The 24,582-nt window shown below is 34.3% G+C and overlaps 2 protein-coding genes and 1 long non-coding RNA gene across 3 annotated transcripts; 1 reads left to right on the top strand and 2 right to left on the bottom strand.

Annotated features, from left to right (window-relative positions):
• Positions 1-1,140: 1,140 nt before the first annotated feature.
• Positions 1,141-3,059, bottom strand: LOC110797980 (40S ribosomal protein S12). The gene is made up of 5 exons (XM_022003111.2): positions 2,943-3,059; positions 2,036-2,072; positions 1,623-1,917; positions 1,467-1,532; positions 1,141-1,370 (listed from the first exon to the last, which is right to left on the bottom strand). The coding sequence occupies exons 2-5, from the start codon at positions 2,041-2,043 to the stop codon at positions 1,311-1,313; spliced, it is 429 nt and encodes a 142-aa protein (XP_021858803.1). The 5' UTR covers positions 2,044-2,072; positions 2,943-3,059; the 3' UTR covers positions 1,141-1,310.
• Positions 3,060-7,417: 4,358 nt separating this feature from the next.
• Positions 7,418-19,185, top strand: LOC110797984 (uncharacterized). The gene is made up of 7 exons (XM_022003114.2): positions 7,418-7,826; positions 10,811-10,872; positions 11,035-11,210; positions 12,040-12,145; positions 12,283-13,966; positions 14,572-14,767; positions 18,776-19,185. The coding sequence occupies exons 1-5, from the start codon at positions 7,586-7,588 to the stop codon at positions 12,589-12,591; spliced, it is 894 nt and encodes a 297-aa protein (XP_021858806.1). The 5' UTR covers positions 7,418-7,585; the 3' UTR covers positions 12,592-13,966; positions 14,572-14,767; positions 18,776-19,185.
• Positions 19,186-20,568: 1,383 nt separating this feature from the next.
• On the bottom strand, positions 20,569-23,223 carry LOC110797977 (uncharacterized). The gene is made up of 2 exons (XR_002535974.2): positions 22,618-23,223; positions 20,569-21,184 (listed from the first exon to the last, which is right to left on the bottom strand). It is a non-coding gene; the product is annotated as an uncharacterized lncRNA (long non-coding RNA).
• Positions 23,224-24,582: the final 1,359 nt, after the last annotated feature.

Genomic DNA, 24,582 nt, shown 5'->3' with positions numbered 1-24,582 from the left:
GGTAAGTTTTAAAGCATGTTTTCAATAATTCATACTTGCTGATGTATCAAACATTCAAACCCCCATCTCAATTAGCATTTCATACCATAATCATTCATAAATTTTAGAAGAATGAAAATAGGGGGTGGTGGGTGAAGGTAGGTGGTGGCTGGTGAGGGGCAACGGTAGGTGGTGGCTGGTGGGTGAGAAGTGCGGAGGCAGCAAGGGGGTGCTCTTGGAGGCGAGGGGTGAAGGTAGGTGGTGGCTGGTGAGGGGCGACGGTACGTGGTGGCTGGCGGGTGAGAAGCGACAGAGGGGTTGCTGCAAATAATGAAGTAACTAGTGTGTGGCCCGGACGTTACTCCGGGTTTTACTTTTAGTCGGGTTTACGTTTTCGAAAAATGTGCCCAATTTTAAAAGATTGTATTTTACATTTATATGTGAAAATATGACAAACATTGTAGCTAGTTGAGATGGTAGGAAGTGAAACTTTTAATCCATGAGGTTTGATGTTCAATCCTTGCTGACAATTTGTCAAAAAAATTGACAGGTTTAGATGATGACGTGGACGGTAGATTGGGAATTACATAAACATGGGACATATTTTAGTAAGTTTTGCATCATTATGCATTTACTAGATCCATTTTGACAGATTATTCTTGTAACTTCTCTGAATCAAAGAACAAGATTTCAGCATATTTGTTGTCTTGTCAGAAGGGGTAAGAAGTCCAAGAACAGGAGAAACACACAAAACAGAAAATCCCCTCAAACGATAACATCCTCCTCAGTCCTCACTAAGCGGTAAGAAGTCTAAGAACAGGAGAAACACACAACAGAAAATCCCCTCAAACCCATAACAATATAACATCCTCCTCACTAATGGCAGACACCCGAAACTGAGACATACATAGAAGAATTTCAGACTACATTTAGTATTATACTATTATGCTAGATATTACGGAGTACGGAGTAGTACATTTAGTAAATACTCATACGAGCCATACCCATGTAGCCACTAGGGAACTAACCAAGATTAATAGTGGAACTAACCAAGATTAATGACTCAAGAAGCATCAATTATCAATCGACAACATTACAGCAGAGGATAAATGTGCACACATCAAACAAAGCCAATGATTTAACAAGATCATATCAAGAGAATAAGTCTAAAAACCAGTGCAACTAACTTTACTATTAACCAGATAAATACTGCAACAAGTATCTCATTTGTTCCCAAAAATTTCCTCTGGATGAAAGTCACAAACTCTAAAAACGCACAAGACTACATAACAAAATTGTTAAACTTGGCCTGACTTGATAGGAGGAATCCTTTACTGAGACTTGATGTGCTGCTGAACAAAATTGAGCGCTTCTGACTCCTCGCCGTAGTCCTAAAAATATCAAACAAATAAAGGGTTTAGCCATCCTACTAGAAAATGTGACCTCTTAAAGCACCAACAAAAACAATACAAGGGATCTACATCTACCTTCACAACCACACATGAGCAGCCAACAACTTTCCTTGCTTTCCCCTCTGAATCAATCTTGCACAACTGCAGAAAAATCAAGAATTCAGCCAAACTAGTTTAGAAGATGAGAATTGTTCATCAAAGTGCACTTCTTAGCAGGGTATAGTAACTTACACCAGCCCACTCTCCTAAGGTCTTGGCACTTGGAACAGTGAGCAAGCTAACATTATGCTCAGAACAAAGAGCTTTGACTAATTTGAAATAGTCAGGCTGGTCACAGTCTTCTGCCAGCAAGCATAGCTGAGCAGCATGCTTCTCGATCACTTTGGCACTCTGGTGAAGACCACGAATAAGGCCACCATGTGCAGTAGACTTCTTCAATACAAGCTGAAGAGCAGTCATTAAGTCCATAGTCTCCCCCAATGGGGTAGGGGTCTCAGTAGCAGGAACAGCAACAGCAACCTCCTCACTGAAAAATTTAACCAATAGCCATACCGCAGTCAAACATTTTATAAATTACAAACAAGTTTATTGACAAGTTAAAGAAATTACAACAAATCAAGCATCCATTTGAAGTAAGTACATACCCAGACATTGTGTAAATTGATGCGAACTTCTCTTATCCTGTGAAACAAGAAATAATCAAAGCTACAAGTCAGAATTACAAACAATATGAAATCCAATTAACCTACTCAATTATAGCAAACCAAGTTACCAATTTATCATTTACCCTCATGCTCAAATCAAATGTTATTCAATCATTTAACCTCATGCACAAATCAAATGTTATTCAATCATTTACCCTCATCAGCAAATCAAATGTTATTCAATCATTTAACCTCATGCGCAAATCAAATGTTATTCAATCATTTACCCTCATCAGCAAATCAAATGTTATTCAATCATTTACCCTCATCGCAAATCAAATGTTATTCAATCATTACCCTCATCCGCAAATCAAATGTTATTCAATGATTTACCTCATCCGCAAATCAAATGGTATTCCATCATTTACCCTCATCCGCAAATCAAACATTATTCAATCCCAAACCCTCATCCGCAAATCAAACACTATTCAATCACAAACCCTCATCCACAAATCAAAAGTTATTAAATTAATCACAAACCTTCATCAGCAAAACAAGAGTTATTCAATTCGCCTTACTAATTCAATTTTCTATAAATATTTATAATCTCTAACCTTAACTATTTCCAGAGCAACACTCTTCTCATATCAAAGCTATCACTTTCAATGATTTTTCTGGATTTAAGCAAGATAGTACGAAATTTAGCTTTAAATTGCTCACATAATTTGAAATTACATTCATCAAACACAACTCAAGATCAAATGTAGAGCATTAAACCCAGTAACACGTGACCAATTCGAGAATTTAGAAGCTTAATTTATGCATTTATGAAAAGTGAATTCCAAATTAAATCAGAAAACCACAACATACAAAAGGATTAAACAAGTGGAAGAGAAGAGAGAGAAACCTCAAAGTTGCAGGCAAATGGTTCGTTGGAGGCGCAAAGAGTAGAATGAGTAACCACCTAAACCCTTCTTTTGCCCATTTATTCATTCCGGGTTTTCTTGTTCCTCTTTTCACCCAAAAAAAAATCGTGGGCCTTATTGGGTCGGACCATGTTTCCTCTTAGGTCCATTTAGTTATTCGGTTCATCTTATTTCTCCAGATCTGGTGTTGATTGGAACTCATTTTTCTTATTTGATTTGATCTGTACTTATATTTTTTTTTCTCTAATCTGAACTTACTTTTCCATTTTTATCTGATTTGAACTTATTTGTTTTGACATAACTGATCTGCTTTTTCATTATCAATATTTAATATTATCTATGTTCTTTAAAGTTTTTTACACTTACTATTTGCACCGGCTCCAAATATATCAAATTTCGTAAGATTATTAAAAAAATGATGTCCTGAAAATATATACCGAGACTAGTTTAACCGTTATGTGTTGATATACTCCCTCCGTTCCTAAATAAGTGTCACTTTTCCGTTTTTGACGTTCCCTTATAAGTGTTACTTTTCTATTTTTGGACACATAAACTTTATCATTTACAGGGGCGGATCTAAGAATTTACAAATGGGGATCCAAAAAAATTTATAATTCTCGTATATGCTCATTTCAGGGAGTTATAGTTGAAAGTTTAGGAACTTTAATTTTATAGACGCTATAAAAAATGTGTGGAAGATTTAGGAACTTTAAATTTTGGGTTTCATAATAATAAAAATTAACACTTAATCCAAATTACAGGGTTAACTTGGCGCGATTTTAAATGAAATGGGAAAAAAAGTGTATATAACAAGTTTTCATACTTTAAATGAGATTTTTTTTTTATTACAATTGTCGTTGAAAAAATTGCACAAAACAACACTAACAAAAAAATAGGAATATCATTTTCAATGTATGGGGCATTACGCTATTATATAATTAGACCTCTTAAAAGTTCAAAAAATATGCAACTATAAATATATAAAAATAGAGTATAAAATAAATTACTTATATATATTATGCCAATTACAAAATTATTTTGAAGTAAAAAGTAACACTACTAATATTTTGTATTTTTGTAAAAGCAAAATCATCAATTATATAAAAATAAAAATAAAATAAAAATGAATACAGAAAAATGATGGGAAAAAAACGACCAACAAAAGGGTGAAAAAAAAGATGAAAAATTTAGAGGATCAATAGAAGGAAAAGTAAAAGGCAAAAAATGGAAGAAAAAAAAATATGTTCAACATCCTCTCTTACTAGGATTTGATTATTTTGAAGAAAAAAGTAACACTATTAATATTTTGTATTTTTATAAAAGCAAAATCATCAATCATATAAAAATAAAAATAAAACAAAAATGAATAAAGAAAAATGATGTAAAAAAAACGACCAACAAAAGGGTGAAAAAAAAAAGATGAAGAATTTAGAGGATCAATAGAAGGACAAGTAAAAGGCAAAAAGTGGGAAAAAAAAATATATGTTCGACATCCTCTCTTACTAGGATTTGAACCCACAAGTAGCTCATAAAACATAGTAATCAAGGAACCACTAAGACAGGACATTTCACTATCTACATTACAAGTTAATTAATAATATATTGTATTAAATATTTAAGTGCAATTAATCACCTCATTATCAATTTAACAGTTTTTTTCCCAAATAATAGGGGTCCCTTTGGACCCCTCCAGGAACACATGGGTCCGCCCCTGCCATTTTACCCCTTAACTTCCCAACAATTACCCCCACATACCTCATTCACCTTAAAATTTGTGCCGAAAATACATTAAAAAAAATTAAGAGATGAATTTGAATTTGGGTGTGGAATGAAGGAGTGTTGTAGATGGAGGCATGACAGTGGAAGGGGGTGGGATTTCTCTCGACAAAATGGAAGGTGGAAGTATTTTGGACTAATTTTTGTGTGGAGGCAAGTTGTTTAAAGTGTAAAAATGTGTAGAGTGTTGATTGGAATTAGGGTTTGACTAAAGCTGTTGAATATACTGCTGACTAGATGCACTTGTGGGCCTCCCTTGCTGTGTCACCACTCACAGAATTTCTCCTTCCACCACTTGATTGAGTTCCACTATCACTATAACACTTCAAATGTGCAGGAAAACAACTTCTATCATCAAACTCCTTGTCAACAAGTACGACATACAATTGGTACGACCCATCCTTCTCGGGTGCACTCAAAAACTCGGGAATCTCAACATAACTCTTGGTCTATTTCCTTCCACTCCCTTGTAAACTATACCATCGCCTCCTAAACCATATCTGACCTATTTCTTCGTATCCCAATTCCCTCCTAATCCAATCAGCAAATTCAAAGTAACATATCTCCACATTTGTATGCAATGACATACCATCCTTAGGATTATCACACCTCTCATACGTAGTTTTGTTATTTCTATATACAAACTGAACCCCCCCGTGAAACAACCTAATAGTAACATGCTCCATCAATTTAAACCAGGTCTGTTCTACGTTAATCCTACCGTTAAACCTGATGCACATACAACGACACATTCGATTCCTATTTAATTACAGATATCCCAACAACACAAATTCAATAATTCATCAAAATGTGCCAAAATATCCTAATTAACGACCAGATTAATGAAGGCCAAATTTCCCACCATTACAATCAATTCGTAATTAATCAACGAGCTTAAGCCATATAAACAACCACATTAAGTATCAATTTTATTGAATTATCAACATTAAACCATAATTAGTATAATAATCGAATTTTAAGGACACAAAGTATAATATTAACAACCATTACCAAATACACATGTCTTTTACTAATCCCAATTAATTCCTAATTTTTAAATTAAACTCAAGGTTTAAAAATGGTAATTTATCTTTGTTTGTGTATTACTCTGTAATGTAGGTAGTTGTTGACTCTTGTCTCCTTCCTCTTCCATTTCCTTGATGTTGACGCCTTTCCCTTTCCATTATTAGTCATGGAAGTACATTAGAAGCATAGAATAGCAGAAGGTAGAGATAATTTCGCCAAAAACAGGAAAAACAAAAGTTAGAATTTTGGCCAAAAAAGGGAAAAAATCATGAATGTAAATAGTTCAAGCATTGATGATGACGACTTATTGTGCTTATTGGCTGATTTTTTCGTACGGTTCATTGATGATGATTGATTGATGGCGCTGCAGGAAGGGAGGAAGGTGAAGGGTTTTCCAGATTTTTTTTAGGTTTTCAAAGTGATTTATATACCGTAAAAATTTGGAGGGAAATTGGCTGAGTTTAGTGAAAAGAGGGAACATGTGCGTGTTACGTGAGAGTCAACCACCGGAAAAGGAGAGTCAACGTCGAAAAGTGTTATTTTTTTGTCTTTCGCAAATAATTTTTATGTTTAGTTGTGTTTTTACAAAAATAAATTTTAAAGGTCCCTTCTAAAATGTGGACTATAAAAGGTTATTTTTAGCAAATTTACTTAATTGTTATAGAACAATGAGATTATTCAGAAAAAATAAGTGAAAACGGGTGAACAAAATGAGGAAGTCAAAACGACAGTCTAATATGTTTTTGTAAAAACATACTACAATAAAAAAAAAATTCAATGAAATGGTCCATATTTTTAAAGAAATGATACATGTTTTTAACGAAACTAGTATTTGGTCCCGGGCGATGCCCCGGGTTAAAACACGGATAAAAAGTTTAAATAAATTCAATACTCCGTAATTATTAAATTGTCATTTATTATATTTTGATATGAAAAGATGACACATAATTTGATTTGGATCAGTGGTTAATTGTTTGTTTACAAATTAGAGGTTATGGGTTCAAGACTTGTACATGGCACATAGGCTTGTTTATCAACGCCTTTTAATATATACTCCAGTATAGATGGTACATGTTTTTATCGAAATGATACTCTGTTTAACAAAATGATACTCTTTCTTTAATGAAACCAGATTAGGTCCCGTGCACGCACGGATATTTAAAAATTATTATTTGACCATATTTTTAATAAAATTTTTAATTAAATTATTTATCCCTTACGTCTATTGCGTAATTAATAATCTCGAATGCACTCATTTTATCATATTTTAACTTACTACATATTATATATTTTATATGTTTAATATGATGATCTGACTAAAATATTTGATATATTTAATATGCTAATTTGACCAAAATATCGAGTAAGAATATTTTCTATTATTGACATGACAACTTGACTAAAATTTTACCAAAATTTTAATAATGACATATTCCATAATCCTATATTTTTTTCCATATATAAACATTTATACAAAATGAGAGAAAATAAAAAAAGAATAAAATAAATATATTTTTTAGGAAAGAGTTTTTGGCGGGAAAATTTTTCACCAGTAAATGACACGTTTTATCTATTACTATATTCTTTTAGTATATAGTAATAGATGATACTCTTTTTTCAAAAAAATAATACATATTTTTACTGAAATGGCCTTAACAAATCACAGCATGCCATCTCGTCGAGCTCGAATAGAATACACCATACCATTATCGAAGACCTCTTTGACACTGTTGTTGTCCAAGAACAGCATAACCGCTCTGTAAATAGAAACTGGAGTATCAATGGTGTTTCTGTAGCTTTGCCCAGAAAAAAAGAAGCGCAAATGAGGAAATTTCAAACTCTGCTAAAATTAACAAGGAGATCTCAACTCCCTCCATCACAAAAACCCTTCTCTTTCCATTCAACTTTTAAACCCCTCAAACTCTTAATCCCTTCCCTTAAACCCTCCACCCTTCCTCCCCATTTTCTTTTTCAACACAAAATTTCCGCACTTTCTTCTGAAAATCTTCGTTCTTTCAGCACTTCTGGAGCTTCTGATGACACTGTTAAAGATGAATACCCATGTAAGCAAATTCTCTCATTTTTCTGTGCTTTATTTATCTTCGATTTTTCTGAAAAATCCATCTGTCCATTTGAATGATATTTTCATTGATTACATTAGTTACTCTATCCACGTTGTGTTGGATTTTCTTGTTTATTTTTTATTTTTCATGCCGGTGACTTCAATTTTGTGGGTTTTGAGTTACGTCTTCCAAGTGTTTGATGAAAGGTCTAAGAGAAATTCTTGCTTTGTTGTAGACCTATAGTGCATTGGATGATTTACTCACTGGGTTACTATGTTTGTTTATGTACTGAACTAATTTGAGAAGCACCTTTGTGAAGTTGCCTTGTACATTTTGAGTTGTGACTCATTGTTTTGCTTGATTTAAGAAAAGTAGGGTTATAATATGGCTTATGAATTAGGATTTTTTCCATTTTCCGACTCTGGTTTTATCTTAATGACGAGGGAACTTGTAGATTAGCTATCGCGAAATCTCAAGAGATTCACGATTGTAGCATTCTGGTTTCCTATGTTAATGGAAGCAACTTGTAAGCGATGTTGGAAAACCAAGTAGCCTGTAGAAATCAGCAGTGCTGAAGAGAAGAACTAATCAAACAGTAGAGCAATTTTAGAATTCCTCAGCTCAAACCCTAAGCTAAGAGGAATACTTTTATTGCTGAATTGACGAGAGAGAATGTATAATGTGTTTATGATTACTGAATGTAATCTAAGAGCTTCATCCTCTGTTTAGACATATGAGGAGATGAGCTGTTTTAACCAACAGGAAATGAGCAAGAAGAAATACAACCAATCACAGGACTACTGACATTTGCAGCCTTATTACACGAGCTGTAAGAAATCCTAACCAACTCTCCGTGAATTAAGAAGCTTGAAATAGGAGTATTCTAACCAACTTTTGCTGGTGAGTAGAGTCTTCTAGAATGCTGCAGTGCTGGGCTTAATGCTGCTTGGAGAATGGCTTGGCCTGAGACTGCTTGCGTGCATTATCAGTTGTTCTGTACTGAGAAGAACTTGGAGCCTGATCATCTTGATCAGGATCATGTCCACCAACATAGCCTATGTTTCTCAGACTCATGATTTCACACTTGTGTTCAGGCTAATTCATTTTCATACCTAAGTAATCCATTTGACTACTTGGGGCTTAATTGTGATACGATGCATCAATAATTAAGTTACACCTCAAAATTCCTTTCCCTTGCCAAATGTATGACAGATCCTTTGTTGCACAATTTGGACAACAATACTTTTATTCATGACCCCCCAAAACAGAAAAACTGCATTGTTGTATTGCAATACTAGCTTTGGTTTATTATTCTTGAAAATGGATAATTCCTGTTTGCAGCAATAGAGTACCTGGACGTGTTTTCTTTTGTTTCAAAGCCCACATGAAGTTGCAAAAATGCTGTAAGCCACTTTACACTATGTTTGGATAGCTCTTATCCGAGAACAAGGAGGGGAGGGAAGCAAAAGGGAGGCGAGTGAGAGGGAAGAAGTGAGCTTGCGTTTTCCAAATCTTTCCAATATTGTAAGGATTTGGTTTATTAAGAAACAAAAACGGAAGGAAAATGGATCCGTTCAATTCCCTTCCTTTCCCTCTTTCCCAAGTCATATCCAAACAAAGGAAGATGAATCCCTTATTTTCTCTTACCTCCAATCTTAGTTTTAAAAAGCGCGCCAAACGCATGTAATGTTACTTTTTACAGTTTTGTAGCAAAAAATTGTTTAAAGTCAGTAGTTTTAAATGACAGTTTGAAAATCATTTAAAATTTTAGAAAGCTGTAAATGACAAACATGGCCGTGTACTCCCATGGAAGCTTGTTTTCAAGGTGTCTGATAAACCGAAATTTGCCTCTCCTTTTAGAAAGGGTAATGGGGCTGTATTGCTTTTTGGGAAGAATCTTGGGGAGCAGCCTCTTACGGTTCTGGTCTCATGTCTCCACTGCTTTTTTATTCTGCTGTTCCACGCCTCCACTGCTTCTTTTTCTTTTCCTGCTGTCTGTTCATAATGCTCTTATCTCTACTTTTATTGTGGCTAGTGGTTGTTCTCCTTCTTGAAACTTCCATTTCAGGAGTGCTTGCATTAGTTGGGAATTGGGAGAGATTAGTAACCTGTTGACTGTTCTTGAGTCGGTTAGTTTTGTGGATTCTGGATGTAAGGGAACTCTTTTAGATGATTATGGGGGAACTTTCTGTTGTAAAGTTTCTATGAATACCCAGAAAGTTCCTTAGATCATCAGCCTTCTACTTTCTCTGTATGTTTTGACTTTGGAAGATTAAGGTTCCAAAGTGAATAAAAGAAGCTTTTGTGTGGAGAACTCCACTGGAGAAAGTCAATAATTGGCTAGAGTGTGTTGGACTGTTGGGTGTGCCCCGCTTCTAATTTGGTGCATCAGCAAATTTCTTATTTAGTTTCCTTGACAAGGGGTAGAGGATGCTGTGATGTTCAGCTTTTGTCACTGCTAATGTGGGTTATTAGGTTAGAAAGAAACTATTCGATCATTTCTAATTGGGTGTCTACTAACATTTTACTTTGGGCGAGAATAGTGTTTCTAGTCTCTTCGTACTTGTGCTCATGGAATCATGGGGTCTTCTGGGGTCTTATCGTGAGATGTTCTTGGAGATTTGAATGCTTTGCCTGTATCTGCATAATTCTTAAAGGATTGTTGGTCCTCCGACTTGTATCTTATTATTTCAGTAAAATATTCCTTACAAGAACTATTTTCATTTTTAGCAGAAAGATGGTGAAGAACTCCTGAAAGTTGAAACGTGGTACTAGTTAAGATTGTAGGAGAATGCTATTTTTGACAGTTGAAACGTGAAAGCAAAGCAAAGTATTCAGGAGAGAGTAGGAACTTAGGTGGTTGTTAGTGATGTACTTAAATATTTATGCGGTTTTGTTTTATAAAAATCCTGATTATTATAATTTGCATAAAAGTTCTGCTTTAATTCTTTGTAGAACTCAAATACCCAACTATTTTCTTTCAGATGAGACTGAACAAGATTTAGTAGTTGAGGATTGGGAGGAAGAGGATGACAGTGATCCTGAGGTACTCTTAACTTTATTTTGGCTTAATTTTGAGGCCACTTATTTAGTCATCTGTATAAATTACGTTTTACTGAATAGGAATGAACTTACCCACTTGGCTAGTTGATAGTCATGCGACTGCAGACCATCCAATTTCTTATGTCAATATATCATGTAATTTCAGATTGGTGACGGAGGGGCAGGCGGTGGAATTGTGCTTCAAAATGTCCCTTGGGGTGAAAAAGTTTTGTCTATTGCACATGATGTTTTGCAACAATATGGTGATGACATAAAATTGTTCTCTTTCAAGACTACACCTAGTGGCTATGTTTATGTCAGACTTGACGATCTCTCCAATGAGTATGATTTCTCTGCTGTTGTAGGATTATTTCTTCAGTACATGATCTGTTTCATTCCTTTATGAATCCTGATTCCTGTACCAAACCATTCCCTCACCATGGTCGCAAACGTATAATATGCACGAAGTACTTTATCAGGAATATAAAATTACCTGATACTGGTTAAAAATAATCCTCGGTAAGTATGATATAATAGAATATCCTTAGATCTCTTTAAGGCTGTAAGTCTGTAACACTTTAGGCTTGTGTGAGTCTTTTAGTATCTAATGTTGTCCTTGAATACAGTGATTTTTCTTATCAGTTCCTGCAGCCGTCTTTTCTAAACATTAATTGTGGCTTATGAATAAAGCATAATGAAGTTGAAATTTTAGATTGATGTCTGAAACATCTATACTGAATACTGGTGCTTTAAGATGCTTGACTCATGAACTCTTTGATTTGCCTCATATCATAAGATATAATTAATCTGGAATATGATGGTTGACTGGCTGGGGCATGAATATAGTAGCTGAACGAACACCATTGCCAGATATGCCCTAGGGCATGTGAAAATTTTGCTTATTCCCACAGTTGTATAAATTATAATAGCTAGAATCTGTTGCGATTTGTACGAAGTAGAGTCAAGGTTTGTTATTTGTTTGCAAAGAATTCATTTGTATGCTGTATTAAAAATTAGATCAAGTTCATTTATTTAAATGTTTACATTAATGACATGCAGAAGGTTTCTTGAATCTAGATACCTAATTTCTGGGAAGCCCAGTAAATCACTGTAGCTATATGCATCTTGTTAATTTGGCTACGTGCATTAAAGTGTTGTGTGATTCATTAAGGTATGGCTGCCCCAGCATGGAGTTAGTTGAAAGTTATAGTCGGGAATACAGGAAGCGTTTGGAGGAAGAAGAATCAAAGGGAGAGATACCAAATCTTGCTCTTGGGGTGAGTCAATGATGTCCAATGGGCAATGGATGCCAGTCATGTCACAATATATGTTTTCTATATTAGCACCTGATTACGAAAAGACATCTTGTATGAGTTATATTATATATAACTCTGCATTCTGTTGTAACTTGCAGGTATCCTCTCCGGGTGCAGAACGTCTACTAAAAGTTCCAGAGGATCTGCATAGATTCAAAGATTTTCCAATGGTGGTATCCTATGTTGAAGGAGATACTACTGAAGCCAAATCTCAGGAGAAAACTGGGTATTTTGTAGTTGATTCTATTGAAACAGAATCAGAGCATTGTGTTTGGAAACTGGCTGATATTAAGGAAAATAGGGACCCTGCAAGCAAAGGAAGGCCAATGAGTCGTAAGAGAAAAGATTGGAGATTGAAGCTTCCATATTCAATGCTGAAGAAAGTGGCATTGTACCTCGACTCTTGATTGTTAAAACAAAGTGTTTATCTTGCAGTGTTGCCAACTTCTTTGTTTCGTCCGAACATTTTGGTATATGGAAAAATATTAGGGTTTGCTATTATAGCTGCGACTGCGAGTTTCTAGTACAAGAAAATTAACAAAAGAACGAGTAAAGCTAAAATGATTCTTCAGCAAAGGTGCATGTTTCAGTTATCCAGGTAAAAAGCACAAGTTTTCTCCCAAATATCCCAAAAAATTGACTGGTTCTCCCAGAAAAGAAAGGGAAGAAGAAGACAGCATTATATTAGTTCAACTAGGTTAGATCCCGTGCAACGCACGGATGAGACTAAATAATTTTTTTCTCTATTCTGACTAATTTATTCAAAATATTTTTTTAATAAAACAAAATCATATCAAATTTTATCATGGGTTGTCGGAAAATTAGAGAAAATTATTATTTTATTCGAATTATAAAGTGATTAGTGCAATCTCAGGTGATTAGGGTTTCGACAAAAAATGCTTAAATTGGGCAAAAAAAAAAACTTATAATACCTTTATCAGGTAATCGTTTCTTTTAAAATTGAATGATATCCATAATAGTAATCATACCCGTATCTGTTACATAAAATGGAAGAAAATAATAATAAAAAATGCTTGTTTGGATATGGACATATAATTACACCTTGTTTTTGTAAAAGTATTGAATGTAAGCTAAGAGTATAATTAGTATTTTTTTGAAAAAGGTTTTTGAAAATCAAAATATTACATGCAATTACGGAGTAGCAACTTACTACTTATATTATAAAAACAATAATATCATAAAATTGGGATTTTTCTATTGTTGACATATATTTTTTAGTATTAATATATTATGTTAGATTCTTACCATAAACACATGATATCATAATTTTTTTAAAAAATAAGATAAAAATTATGAAAATAGATATTTTAAAAGATTCTTTATTTTAAATTTTATTTTAAAAAAAACTAAGGACACCCCAAGAGATGACAAATGTCATTCCTGGTGTGTCTTTTAGTATATAGTAAGTATTGATTAATCCAATTTTGGTATTTTCTTAAATGAACCTGGTTCACCTATAAGAGGAAGGTGAATCTCTTACCCTTTTCATTCACGCGTGTGAATGAAAGAAGCCCAATTTAATTTAGTTCTTGCTTCCTCATTCACGCCAATATTTTCTCTCTCCTCATTCTCTCCATCTTCTTCTTCTCTCTCCTCGTTCTCTCGAGCTTCATCGCAAAATTGTTTCTTCAATTTATCTCTGCACTTTCAAGCTTCAATTTGTCTCTCCTCCATTATCAATAGCGCAAAAAACCAAGGGAGGTACTTCAGTTGGAGGTCGCATAGGCCTCCGTAATTCACCTACTCGAATCGAACATTCAGGTTTGTTTTTGTTCTTCAATTTTTTATTTGTAATTCCTTAAACTTTAGCTCTCTAATTTTACCTCAAGTTACGCGCATGATTTTTGTTGTTTCATGTATTTTTCTGTTAATATTTTCTCGCAATAATGTTTTTTGTGATTATACTAGAGGTTTTTTGAGTTTTTGCTTGATTTGAAGTTTTTCGGCCACGAATTAGGGTTTACTTTACTAATTTTCAAAATTAGGGTTTCTAAGTATTTTGTGTTGATTTTTGCTGTTTATTGGTCTGGTAAGAGCTAGTTGTTGTCAACATTCACAATTTGAAGTTTTGTGGCCACGAATTAGGGTTTAATTTACTAATTTTCACAATTAGGGTTTCTACGCATTTTTTTTTGTTGATTTTTGGGGTTTTGGGGTTTATTGGTCTAATAAGAGGTATTCATTGTCAACATTCACAATTTAATGGTCACTATGCTACCGTTTTAAGTCATACAGTGAAGAATTGAGGAAATTGTAACTGGTATACTTATGTGGGTTACTATACTATTTGTAATGGTCATTATATGTAGTGGAGTGGTGTTTTGGAATGTTTTATCAACATTGATTTCTAGTCATGTATTGTGTAGATAATGACCAGCAGTGGTTCATCAACAAGTCCATAAACCAGGGAACCCACACTTGAAAAAGAAGCAAAAGGCTGTGAAAGTTCAGGAAGAGGCCACCACGTTTGGTGCCACCGTTATTTCTACAACAAAGCGCAAGCGAGGTGGTGATGGTGGCCCTGGTTGGTGATCTTGAAACAAAAAAAGTTGATGCGGAGACGTAAGTTAATACATCTTGTTATTGCTTTTCTAGTACACAATGTCCTTTATTTGTTATGTAGTATTGTTTGTGTTTACTTGTGGAGTTCTTGTTCTTTAATATTTAAATGAACTATTCTAGTTGTTGCATCTACGGTTTGGCTATTGAGTGCATGCGTGTTTGCTGTTTTTGGTGTGTGGTTGTGCAGTTGTTGTTGTGTCTGTGTGCGGAAGTATTGCTATAGGCTACCGGTAACAGGGTCTCGTTTCCTCATTATCACTGAATTACTTGAGTTGTTAATTACTTGTTATTACTTTAGGTAGAATAGGGCTATTATGATTTAAAAAAGGGTGACTACATTATAAAGTGGTGTTTAGTTTGTTTAAAAGTCACTGTGCGTAGAAAATGATCACTATACATAAAAAAGAGGGGACATGATTTTGTGAATTAGGGATTTGTGTGTAAAATGTGTTGTTAAGGGAACATGAATTTCAAATAGTAAGCCTATTAGCTCAACTAGTAGAGCTATGTGTTTTTTTGCACATGATGTGGGTTCGAATCCTACATAGGTTGTTTCGATATAGGCTAAGGAACAATATTTCTCAACTTCCTATTAAATTGTCCAGAGAATCTATGTATTGCAGTCTTGTAGAGATCTCAAGTGGCCTCAGATTATACCATTTGCCTCGCCTTTTTTCGGAGTACTAATCATGGGCTATTGTTGATCATGTCTGTTTTTATTATTATTGCTGGTGCTTTTTCGATGTTCATGTGCTTAGAGTTATAGTTGTTGCAATGTTGTTTGTGAATGCTTGACTGGCTAAAGTCGCATCGCCTAATCAACGATAAACCTAAGTCCACTAATAAGATAGTAAGGGAAGTAGGGATCCAATCCACAGGGAAACATACGTTCTTTCTATTACTAAATCTAAGGTCTAGATTACTGGGAACAAGATTTTGGTTGGTTTGGTTGATTAATACTATGACAATTTAAAATACGGAAATATCAATATTAAAAGAATCTAGGGAGACGGTTCACCACAAATGCAGACTAGGGATTGAGTACAGACAATATTAAACAATTAATGACCATAACTAGGAAAACATGCATCTCTCAAATCTTATGAATTCCTTAGGAAATTACAACTAGCAGACTCTCGCTATGCACTAGAAATAAATCCTGTCTATAACCACAGATCATGAACATCAGATTTATACCTCTCGGCGCATAATCTAAGATTCATCAAATTCAATCAAAATAGTCCGGCCGAACAGAATTGACGAACAAACAAAACAAGATATAGAAATTATAGTTAAAATCAGAAATCTATACCTAGTATTTAAAAACTCAAACCACATCTTCCACATGTCATCTTTTCTTTTAAAAACCCAAATCACATATGCCACGTGTCATTTTCTTTTGGCAAATTTGTTAAAAAGGACCTTTTATAATCCAAATTTTGCGAGAAAGGACCTTATATATTTTTTTTTGTGAAATAACACCTTAATGTAAATTTTTTTGTGAGAAAGGACCTTATATAAATTTTTTTTTGTGAAATCACACATTAATGTAATTTTTTTTGCGAAAGACAACCAAGAGTAAATTTCCGGCATTGACTGAGTTTTTTCCGGCCATTGACTTGCACGTGAGAAGCACGTGTGGCATTATTTTGCTAATCACACCCAATTTTCCTCCAAAATTCTAAGCTTTAAAACCTAAAGTTGAAAAGAAAAACCGAAATAAAATCAAGTTTGAAAATTCAAGAGTCAGGAAAATCATTGTCTTTAGCCAACGTAAGCCACACGTGCTGCTCACGTGCAAGTTAATGGCCGGAAAAGCTCAGTCAATGCCGGAAACATTCCTTAGGTCCTTTCTCGCAAAAAAAATTACTTTAAGGTGTGTTTTCACAAAAAAAATTATATAAGGTCCTTTCTCGCAAAATTTGAGTTATAAAAGGTCCTTTTTGGCAAATTTGCCTTTTCTTTTCACCAAATTCTACTCCCTTTTCCCCTTTATTCATTTTCCTGTTTTTCGAACTCCCTTCATCTTCCATCCCCTTCATTTTCTTCCTTCACCCTTCAAATCAAATGCCCATTTAATTGAGATACCTTCAACAATTAAATTCACTTCTCAATTCATTTACTCTCTAACCGCTTCGATATTTTCCATCTTCCCCACTCTCACTCTATTCCGTTTCATCTTCTTCATTAATCATCATTCATTTTCATTATGCAATGATAAGTTTCAAGTATATATCCTTATTTAATCCTTCAAATTTATGATTCTTGAATATCACCGGTCTCTAATTTCACCAATTTATGAATCATATCGGTTATTTTTTGTTTTGTTTTGTACAATCGCTCATTCATAGTCCTAACTCTATTTAACACAGTAGATTTGACAAGAGTAATGCTGAGAATCTACGATCGTGAGCCAGAGACAGGTATTATTCCTGTTTAGTATTGGGTTTAATTTCCAGTTTTCAGTATTAGAATTGATGTATTGTTTTTTAATAGGTTATTTCACTTTTTTGGGATAAAAAGTGATGAATTGTTGCAATTTTTTTGTTCATTGTTTGTTGATTAACATTCCCTAATTTTTTATCCTATTTTGTAGTCGAATTTAATTGTGCGGGGATTATTTGTGATTGTGTTATTTGATGGGATTTCATATTTTTTACTTGAATTGATAATCTCATGCATTAAACCTTTTACATATTGATGAATAACGGATTATTTTAGCTAAAAAAGCCATGAAGGTAGTTGGTGATAGCATCAATAAGCTTCAAAGTCGCAAGCACTATTTTGCTGCTGTCAAGTTTTTTTAAAATAGAATTTTTTTGATTGTTTTGAAGCTTATTTTGTGCTTCTTTGGGGGGTTTTGAAAGGATGCAAATGGGTGTTTACATTTTTTAAAATCTTTTTGGGGCTTTCGATTGTTAAACTTGATTTTGTGTATTATCAATAATGACAATGGTACAGGTTTGTGTGATTTATATTGTAAAGTTGTGAATTTGTGTTTAAGTAGCAATCATGAAGACATCATTATTATCAATAATGATTTGCGAATTGATTTACAAAGAGGTTGGTTTTGTAATTTGTTGTCTGCCCTTGTATGTGGGGGTTTGAGTTTATGAAAAATATATGGTTAGAAAATACATTGGCTGCAAAGGATAACTGGGTAAGGTAGATGGAAGGGTCAAGGGGAAAGGAAGGTTATGCCGAAGCTTATAACGAGTAGTTTAAGTAGCGTTGGCTTCTTCGATGTGTTGCATTGAAGCCTAAATCATTGCAGTTTTGTGTTCTCAGAATCGGGACCTATAATTTGCAAGATCTAGCACAAACATTTTTAGAATAGGTATTGATTTGGCCTCACTTATATGTATGGGTGGTAGTGAGTAGTGAGTAGTGGCTGTAAGTGGTTTATCCTTAGTTGCGAGTCTATTTGGATTTTCTGTAGTGTAGATGTGAACATTGATCAGGTTTAAAACTCTGGTACATTTTGATCATGTTTCAGGATACAATGGTGTGGTGTGGAGTATTACAAAGTACAAATTTGTTTGAATTTATCATCGGTATATAATCACCAGTGTATAATTTCTGTTTTGTAGTTCTACTATAGCCGTGCTTAATTTGTCAAAGATAAAATTAAGATGCGAATGACAGATTAGAAATTGGTTTATCTTTACTTAGAGTGAGAATGTGTGGAGGAGTTGGATTTAATTAGCGTATAGCGTATAGCGTATGGATTGATGTAAATTTCTCAATGATCTTTCGGGGATCTGATTAGGATTAGGAACTTAGGATTGTTGTACATTTGTACACTGTACTCTAAGTGTTGTAAATAAGTTTGTGTTATTATTGGTTTTTGGATTGATTAGCATGCATCATCTGTTTGAATGCTTGGACACTTTGGAACTCTGATTTAAGGATGACTGTTTGCATATATCCCTTTTCAGTCTTATGTACAGTTATGTTCTTCATTAGGTGTGGTTGCCAATGCCATCACTAAAGCCAATGTTTTTACAGGATATATACCTGCTGAATGTGAATGTAGGAGGCTTGAGGAGAAATCAAAGTAGAATTATAAACACTCCAATAATGGATGGCAGATTTGCATAATCAAATTATTTTTATAAGCTTAAATTTTACAAGATTATAAACAGTTATCACTGTTTTTATTTTTGTTTTTCTGGAAAAGGAAAATTTCCTTAATGTTAGAAACTTTTTATCAACTTCATGCCAACTTTGAGCTATTCCTCAAGAACCTGAGGTATAATTGTAGTTTAGAAGTTGATCCGAGAGTAGACTCAATTCACTCGGTTTGCCTTGTGCTATAAGTGTTTGTACAGGAAAAGATGCAAAAATCTTTATAGTTTTCATTGCCATAAACAACAAGGCAGTAATTTAAAGACAGAACTTGATAGTATCGTCATTCAGTTATCATGTTTTATACTCTCTACTTCGATTCAACGACCAGATTATCCTCAGATTCCTCACTATTGAAATGTTCTCTTTAATATTTCCGCTGGTTCTGTTCAGTACGGTAGTAATTACTGAGATTTTTTTCAATGATAAACTTTACTTTTAACCAAAAAACTATAAACACTAATTACATGTTAGGGTTTTAACTTACAGAAAATTGCTTTTGCATGCATTAGTTTATCATCAACATAACAATTAATAGTATCTTAAAATATTACATATATAAAGCTTATGAAAAAAGGGGAAATCAAATTAAAAAGTTCAACAAACTAATAACTACATGCTCCCTCCGTATTTATGTAAGGGATACACTTGGTCGGACACGAGTATTAAGAAAAAAAATTGAATAAAATAAAGTAAAGTAATAAAACAAGTGGGGTGACTTGAGTAGATATTTTAATAAGAAAACAAGTGGGGACCATGTCATTTTAGATAGTGGGGGTGGGGTGTAGATATATTATTTAATTAGATGGTGGGGTTGATAAGTTACTAAAAATAGCAAGTGTATCTCTTAAATAAATACGATCGAAAAAGACAAGTGTATCCCTTAAATAAATACGGAGGGAGTATAAAGTATTACCAATGCCTACTAATAGAATTGGATATTTAACATGCCATTACATATCATGGTGAACCAACATATATGTAATCAACCCGTTCATCGAACGGGCCCAAGGAACTAGTTTATATCTAATACAATCTCCCGATCATACATTTAGGGATCCCCTAAACCCTAGAAATTAGACTACTCACTCATATTAATAATAAAAAAGGAAAGTAAGAATTAATACTTAAATGAAGAACGGAAGAATGAATGAAAAATTGAAGCTTTGATTGCAAATAAAACTAAGTGTTTTACAATTTGAGAGACCAAAACTAAGTTAAGAATAAACTAAGTGTTGAAAACAAGATTTTCAACTAAAATAACTAAGGTCTATATTTATAGTCTTACCCATAAAGCCCAAAAAACGGAAATAAGTTAAGCGAAATAACGCGCCAGGGTTGTCGTTGCCCGGTCGGGCAAACATCCGCCCGTCGGGCGAGCAACTCGTAACCCGCCCGCCGGGCGGATTTACAAATTCCAATTTCATCAACACGCGCCCGCCGGGCGCGCGTATAAACTGCACAGTTTCCTATCTTCAAAACCTCATATCTCCTTCGTTATTTGTCCAAATTAGGCGAGTGACCACTCTTTGGAAATCTATTGAAGCCTAAAATCCAACCCAATTAAAATCACGTCATTTGGAGTTGTAGAACTTTATTTATGATCAAAAGAGTAGACGAGTGTCGGTTTTCTACTTCTTTCACTATTCACTTTGCTCGAAAACTCTTCCAACTCAATGTTTGTGCTCTCGAAAGTACATAGTCTCTTGTATTGATTCAAATGAGTAGGAAATGCACAAAAATATGCTAATTCCTACAATGATGAACCCGAAACTACAAACACACTAAAAGGAGCACATTAGTACTAAAAATCGCTCCGAATAGCTCATTTGAGATCAAAATGTACTAAGGGACGGGGGTAAAAACACTGTAAAATATGAACATATCAATGCCAATAACAATAAATTTCACCCAAAGGAGGTGACTTCTTCCAGGCTTCCACCATCATGTAGCTCAATAAAAGGCCCTCCCATTTTCTCACCCTCCTTCCCTTTAATTAGAATAAGGAATAAATGATATATATTTTTAAAAGATTACCAAATCAAGAAATCAAAGGCTTGTTAGTCCTCAACAGCATTTGGAGGTGAACTCCTTGAGCCCCGGCTTGCGCCTGAGCCTGTTTGCTACTCAAGTAACCTACTCATTCTGCCCAGTAATTGTTAGGCTTTTCTCTTCCCTCTCTCGGTGTCACCCTGTGTCATCTCAAGGAGCAGGCTCATTATTCCAAACTCATGTGCTGCTGCTAGATAGTTTTGATCCCCTGGACAAAGATGTACTAAAACTGCAGACCTGCAACAACATTTTCTTTTGTTCCTCAATGATCCGTTCGCAATCACGTCTACCAAAACCGGTAATACATCTATTGATCCAATGACTGCATCCGAATGCCAATAACAATGAATTTCACCCGCAGGAGGTGACTATAAGGTGTTCACGTTGTTGTAATGTTGTTTGTTAAGTCAACTACCTGAAGTTGACTTCTTTAGGCTGCATTTATTTTTGTGGAGTTGTTAAGGCTTGTTATAAAGGTGTTTTTGGTTCCTTTTTTTAGGTTGTGCCTCCTAATTCTTTGTTAAACGATAACTATAACAATGGTAACTATATTTACATATTGGTCACTATATGTTAAAAAATGTGATTAATTGATTATGTTTAAATAGGTTTACTATATATGTAAAAGAAAGGTCACTATTTGTTAAAAAGAGTCATTATATGTTAAAAAGGTGATTAATTGATTATGTAAAAAGGTCACTATTTGTTAAAAAACTGTCACTATATGTTAAATAAGGTGATTAATTGATTATGTTTAAATAGGTTACTATATTATGTAAAAGAAAGGTCACTATTTGTTAAAAGGGGTCACTATATGTTAGCCTATGTAGGACTTGAACCTACATCCTCCGTGCTCGTAAAATTACACAATGCTCGACCAATTGAGCTAATGGGATTATGGACAACATGTCCGAACAAAAAAACTACCAATCACATATTGAGAAGATTTACATCTTAATAGATGAAGAGTATGAACACCGCATGTATTAATGCAAGTTCAAAAGTTAATACAAACCTTGCCGTCTGCATCACATTAAGACGGCCTACATGAGGTATTACCAATGTTTCGTCAATGACACACTGATGGATGCATAACAAAAAAAAACAAATATAATTGCTTCAAAAAGGGTCTAGCAACTGTTTTGTTATGAATACATAAAACAACCACCAGAAGCTTTGAAGTTAAGAACCTGAACATTTTGTTGTAAGAACTTATGTCAGAACAAGCCAAAGGAACAACATAACAATAACTAAGAGCCCATTCAATTGCTATATAGTTTTTTTTAACAAGTTACAATTACCTTTATTTATTGCATAGTGCATTCAAAGTTGAACAAAAAGTAAACCAAAAACAAACGTGTCCAGAAGAATCAAATATCACCATATCTAACAAAGTTAGTTTAATTCATCAAAACCTAAGTAAAATATCACCATAATCGGCAAAAAGTATCGGCAAAAATATCAATCACAAAATATTGATATAACTGATTTCAACGAAATGAATTAAAAAAAACCCTAAATTAATTTGAATTGAAGAATCTTGCAACTGAAGAACAAATAATGAAATCAAATTAAACAAAATATCAATTTAATCGAGGTAGCTTAGATATTGAATGATGAACAATTAATCAAATTAAGCATAATTGTAGAAAGAAGGAGAGAGACTATACCTGGAAATCGAAGGATGAGGTATTAGGGTTCAAGATCGAAGACTAATTTCTGAAAATCCTTATATGAATTTGGCAATTTGCGATTACCTTCGTCATGCTCGTTGGATTTACCTATAATTATTTTATTTTGATCGTCCATTTTCTTTGAGATATTTCATTGAGAGATTGAGAGTGACGGGAGGCAAGAGAGAGAACGAACAACAAAGGAAGTGAGGAGAAGGAGGCACACCTTTTCTAATGCCTGATTGGGGTTTTGCACGTGTGGTTGCTTGGTCCACACTAATATTAGTGTGGACCAGGTCCACACAAGAATAATCCCCAAGTTTGTCCTACTTTCTCCGAGTAAATAGGTCTGGAGGTCCCCTTAACTTTGCCAAAAGGAGCAGTTAAGTCCCTCAAGTTTCAAAAGGAGCATTTAGGTCCCTCAAAATGGATGGAATAAGCTATTTTTATTAACACCGTTACATTTTCCGTTAAGTTCAATTAAATAATAATAAAACTGATTTTAAATAAAGGGAAATCAATTTACATGTGTATAAATGATTTAAAATAGCTTCTTTTGATTTTGACTTAGCTTTTTCAAGTTCCTTAGCCTTTTCATTTGCTTTTTCACCATACACATTTCATCAAAACTGATTACAAATAGTTCTTACACTTAACTTATTAAACACAAAATCACAACATATATTAATAAAGGATAATCTAGTTACATGACAATGGTCCTTCCCCACTGTACAAGGCTAGTAAATACCCGTTGCCAACCCAATCCTCAAAAGGGTAATACACTTGAACCATAACATAAGACCAACCGAGTAACGGATACCATTTATGCACAATTTGATCCGACTCACGTTTGTTCGGCCCGGGATACAGACATGCTGGAATACAGACCAACTGCCTCGCGTACCTTCTGTTCACATGCCATCCATTCGTTTCATGTACTGCTTGAAGCCTTGGTTTGATGGCCATGATCTAGAACTCTCGAGGTGAGGCCCCACGAGGTGGATCCCTTCACAACACGCCTTTGTCGAACCCAAGCTTCACTTCATCGAAAAATGATTTCCTCACCATTCGATGATCTGCTTTTCAGGATTCTCCAACATTCACAACCCCTTTGAGAATGACTCAACAAGGGGTCATGGAAGCATGACATTGGAAGGCTACTTAGACAGAGAAACTACGGTCGTGTTTTTTTTATGACTAATTTTTATTTTCTGATATGGGGGGTGATATTTGTATACGAAATCTTCTATGGTTAAGAAGATATTCATTGTGTTGTGATGAATTGAAAGGAAAAAAAAACTGGGTTGTTGAGTAGAAGAAGAAATATATATGGAGTATTGAATACAAACCAAGATATAAGAGATGAATATTGTTGTAATGTTTTAAGCCAACCCCCTTGTATTTATATAGTCAAGGAAGACCAATGGAAGATAAGTTGTTTCTCACATCTCAATGCTTCTCATTAAATACTTAGGAGTAGTTAGTAGACCAAGGAAGACCAAATTAAATATAGTCTTGTTGTAATGCTTTAAGCCAACCCCCTTGTGTTTATATAGTCAAGGAAGACCAATGGAAGATAAGCTGTTTCTCACATCTCAATGCTCCTCATTAAATACTTAGGAGTAGTTAGTAGACCAAGGAAGACCAAATTAAATATAGTGCGTCTGAAATGCAACTTGTATCTAATACAAATGTTTAAATTTCCAGAACAGTGGATACATACTCCGTATATGTGCCTAGTTTGAACACATACTCCGTATTAAGGTTCATTACCTTACTCGGACGAAGCTCTTTTACGTCCTCTTATCTAACGAGTATGACCATTAATTGAATTTCGTTAAATAATACTCTGATGAGCGAGCTTAGCTTTGAGACGAGATAGAACACAAAATGAGGCTCATTAAACAAATCAGTTACAAGCTCGTTTATGATCTGAACACAAACATGCTCGTTCATGTTACA

This window comes from Spinacia oleracea, chromosome 4 (assembly GCF_020520425.1).
Source record: "Spinacia oleracea cultivar Varoflay chromosome 4, BTI_SOV_V1, whole genome shotgun sequence".
NCBI lineage: Eukaryota > Viridiplantae > Streptophyta > Magnoliopsida > Caryophyllales > Amaranthaceae > Spinacia > Spinacia oleracea.
The sequence above is the reverse complement of the archived record's forward strand: the minus strand, read 5'-3'. Positions and strand labels throughout refer to the sequence as shown.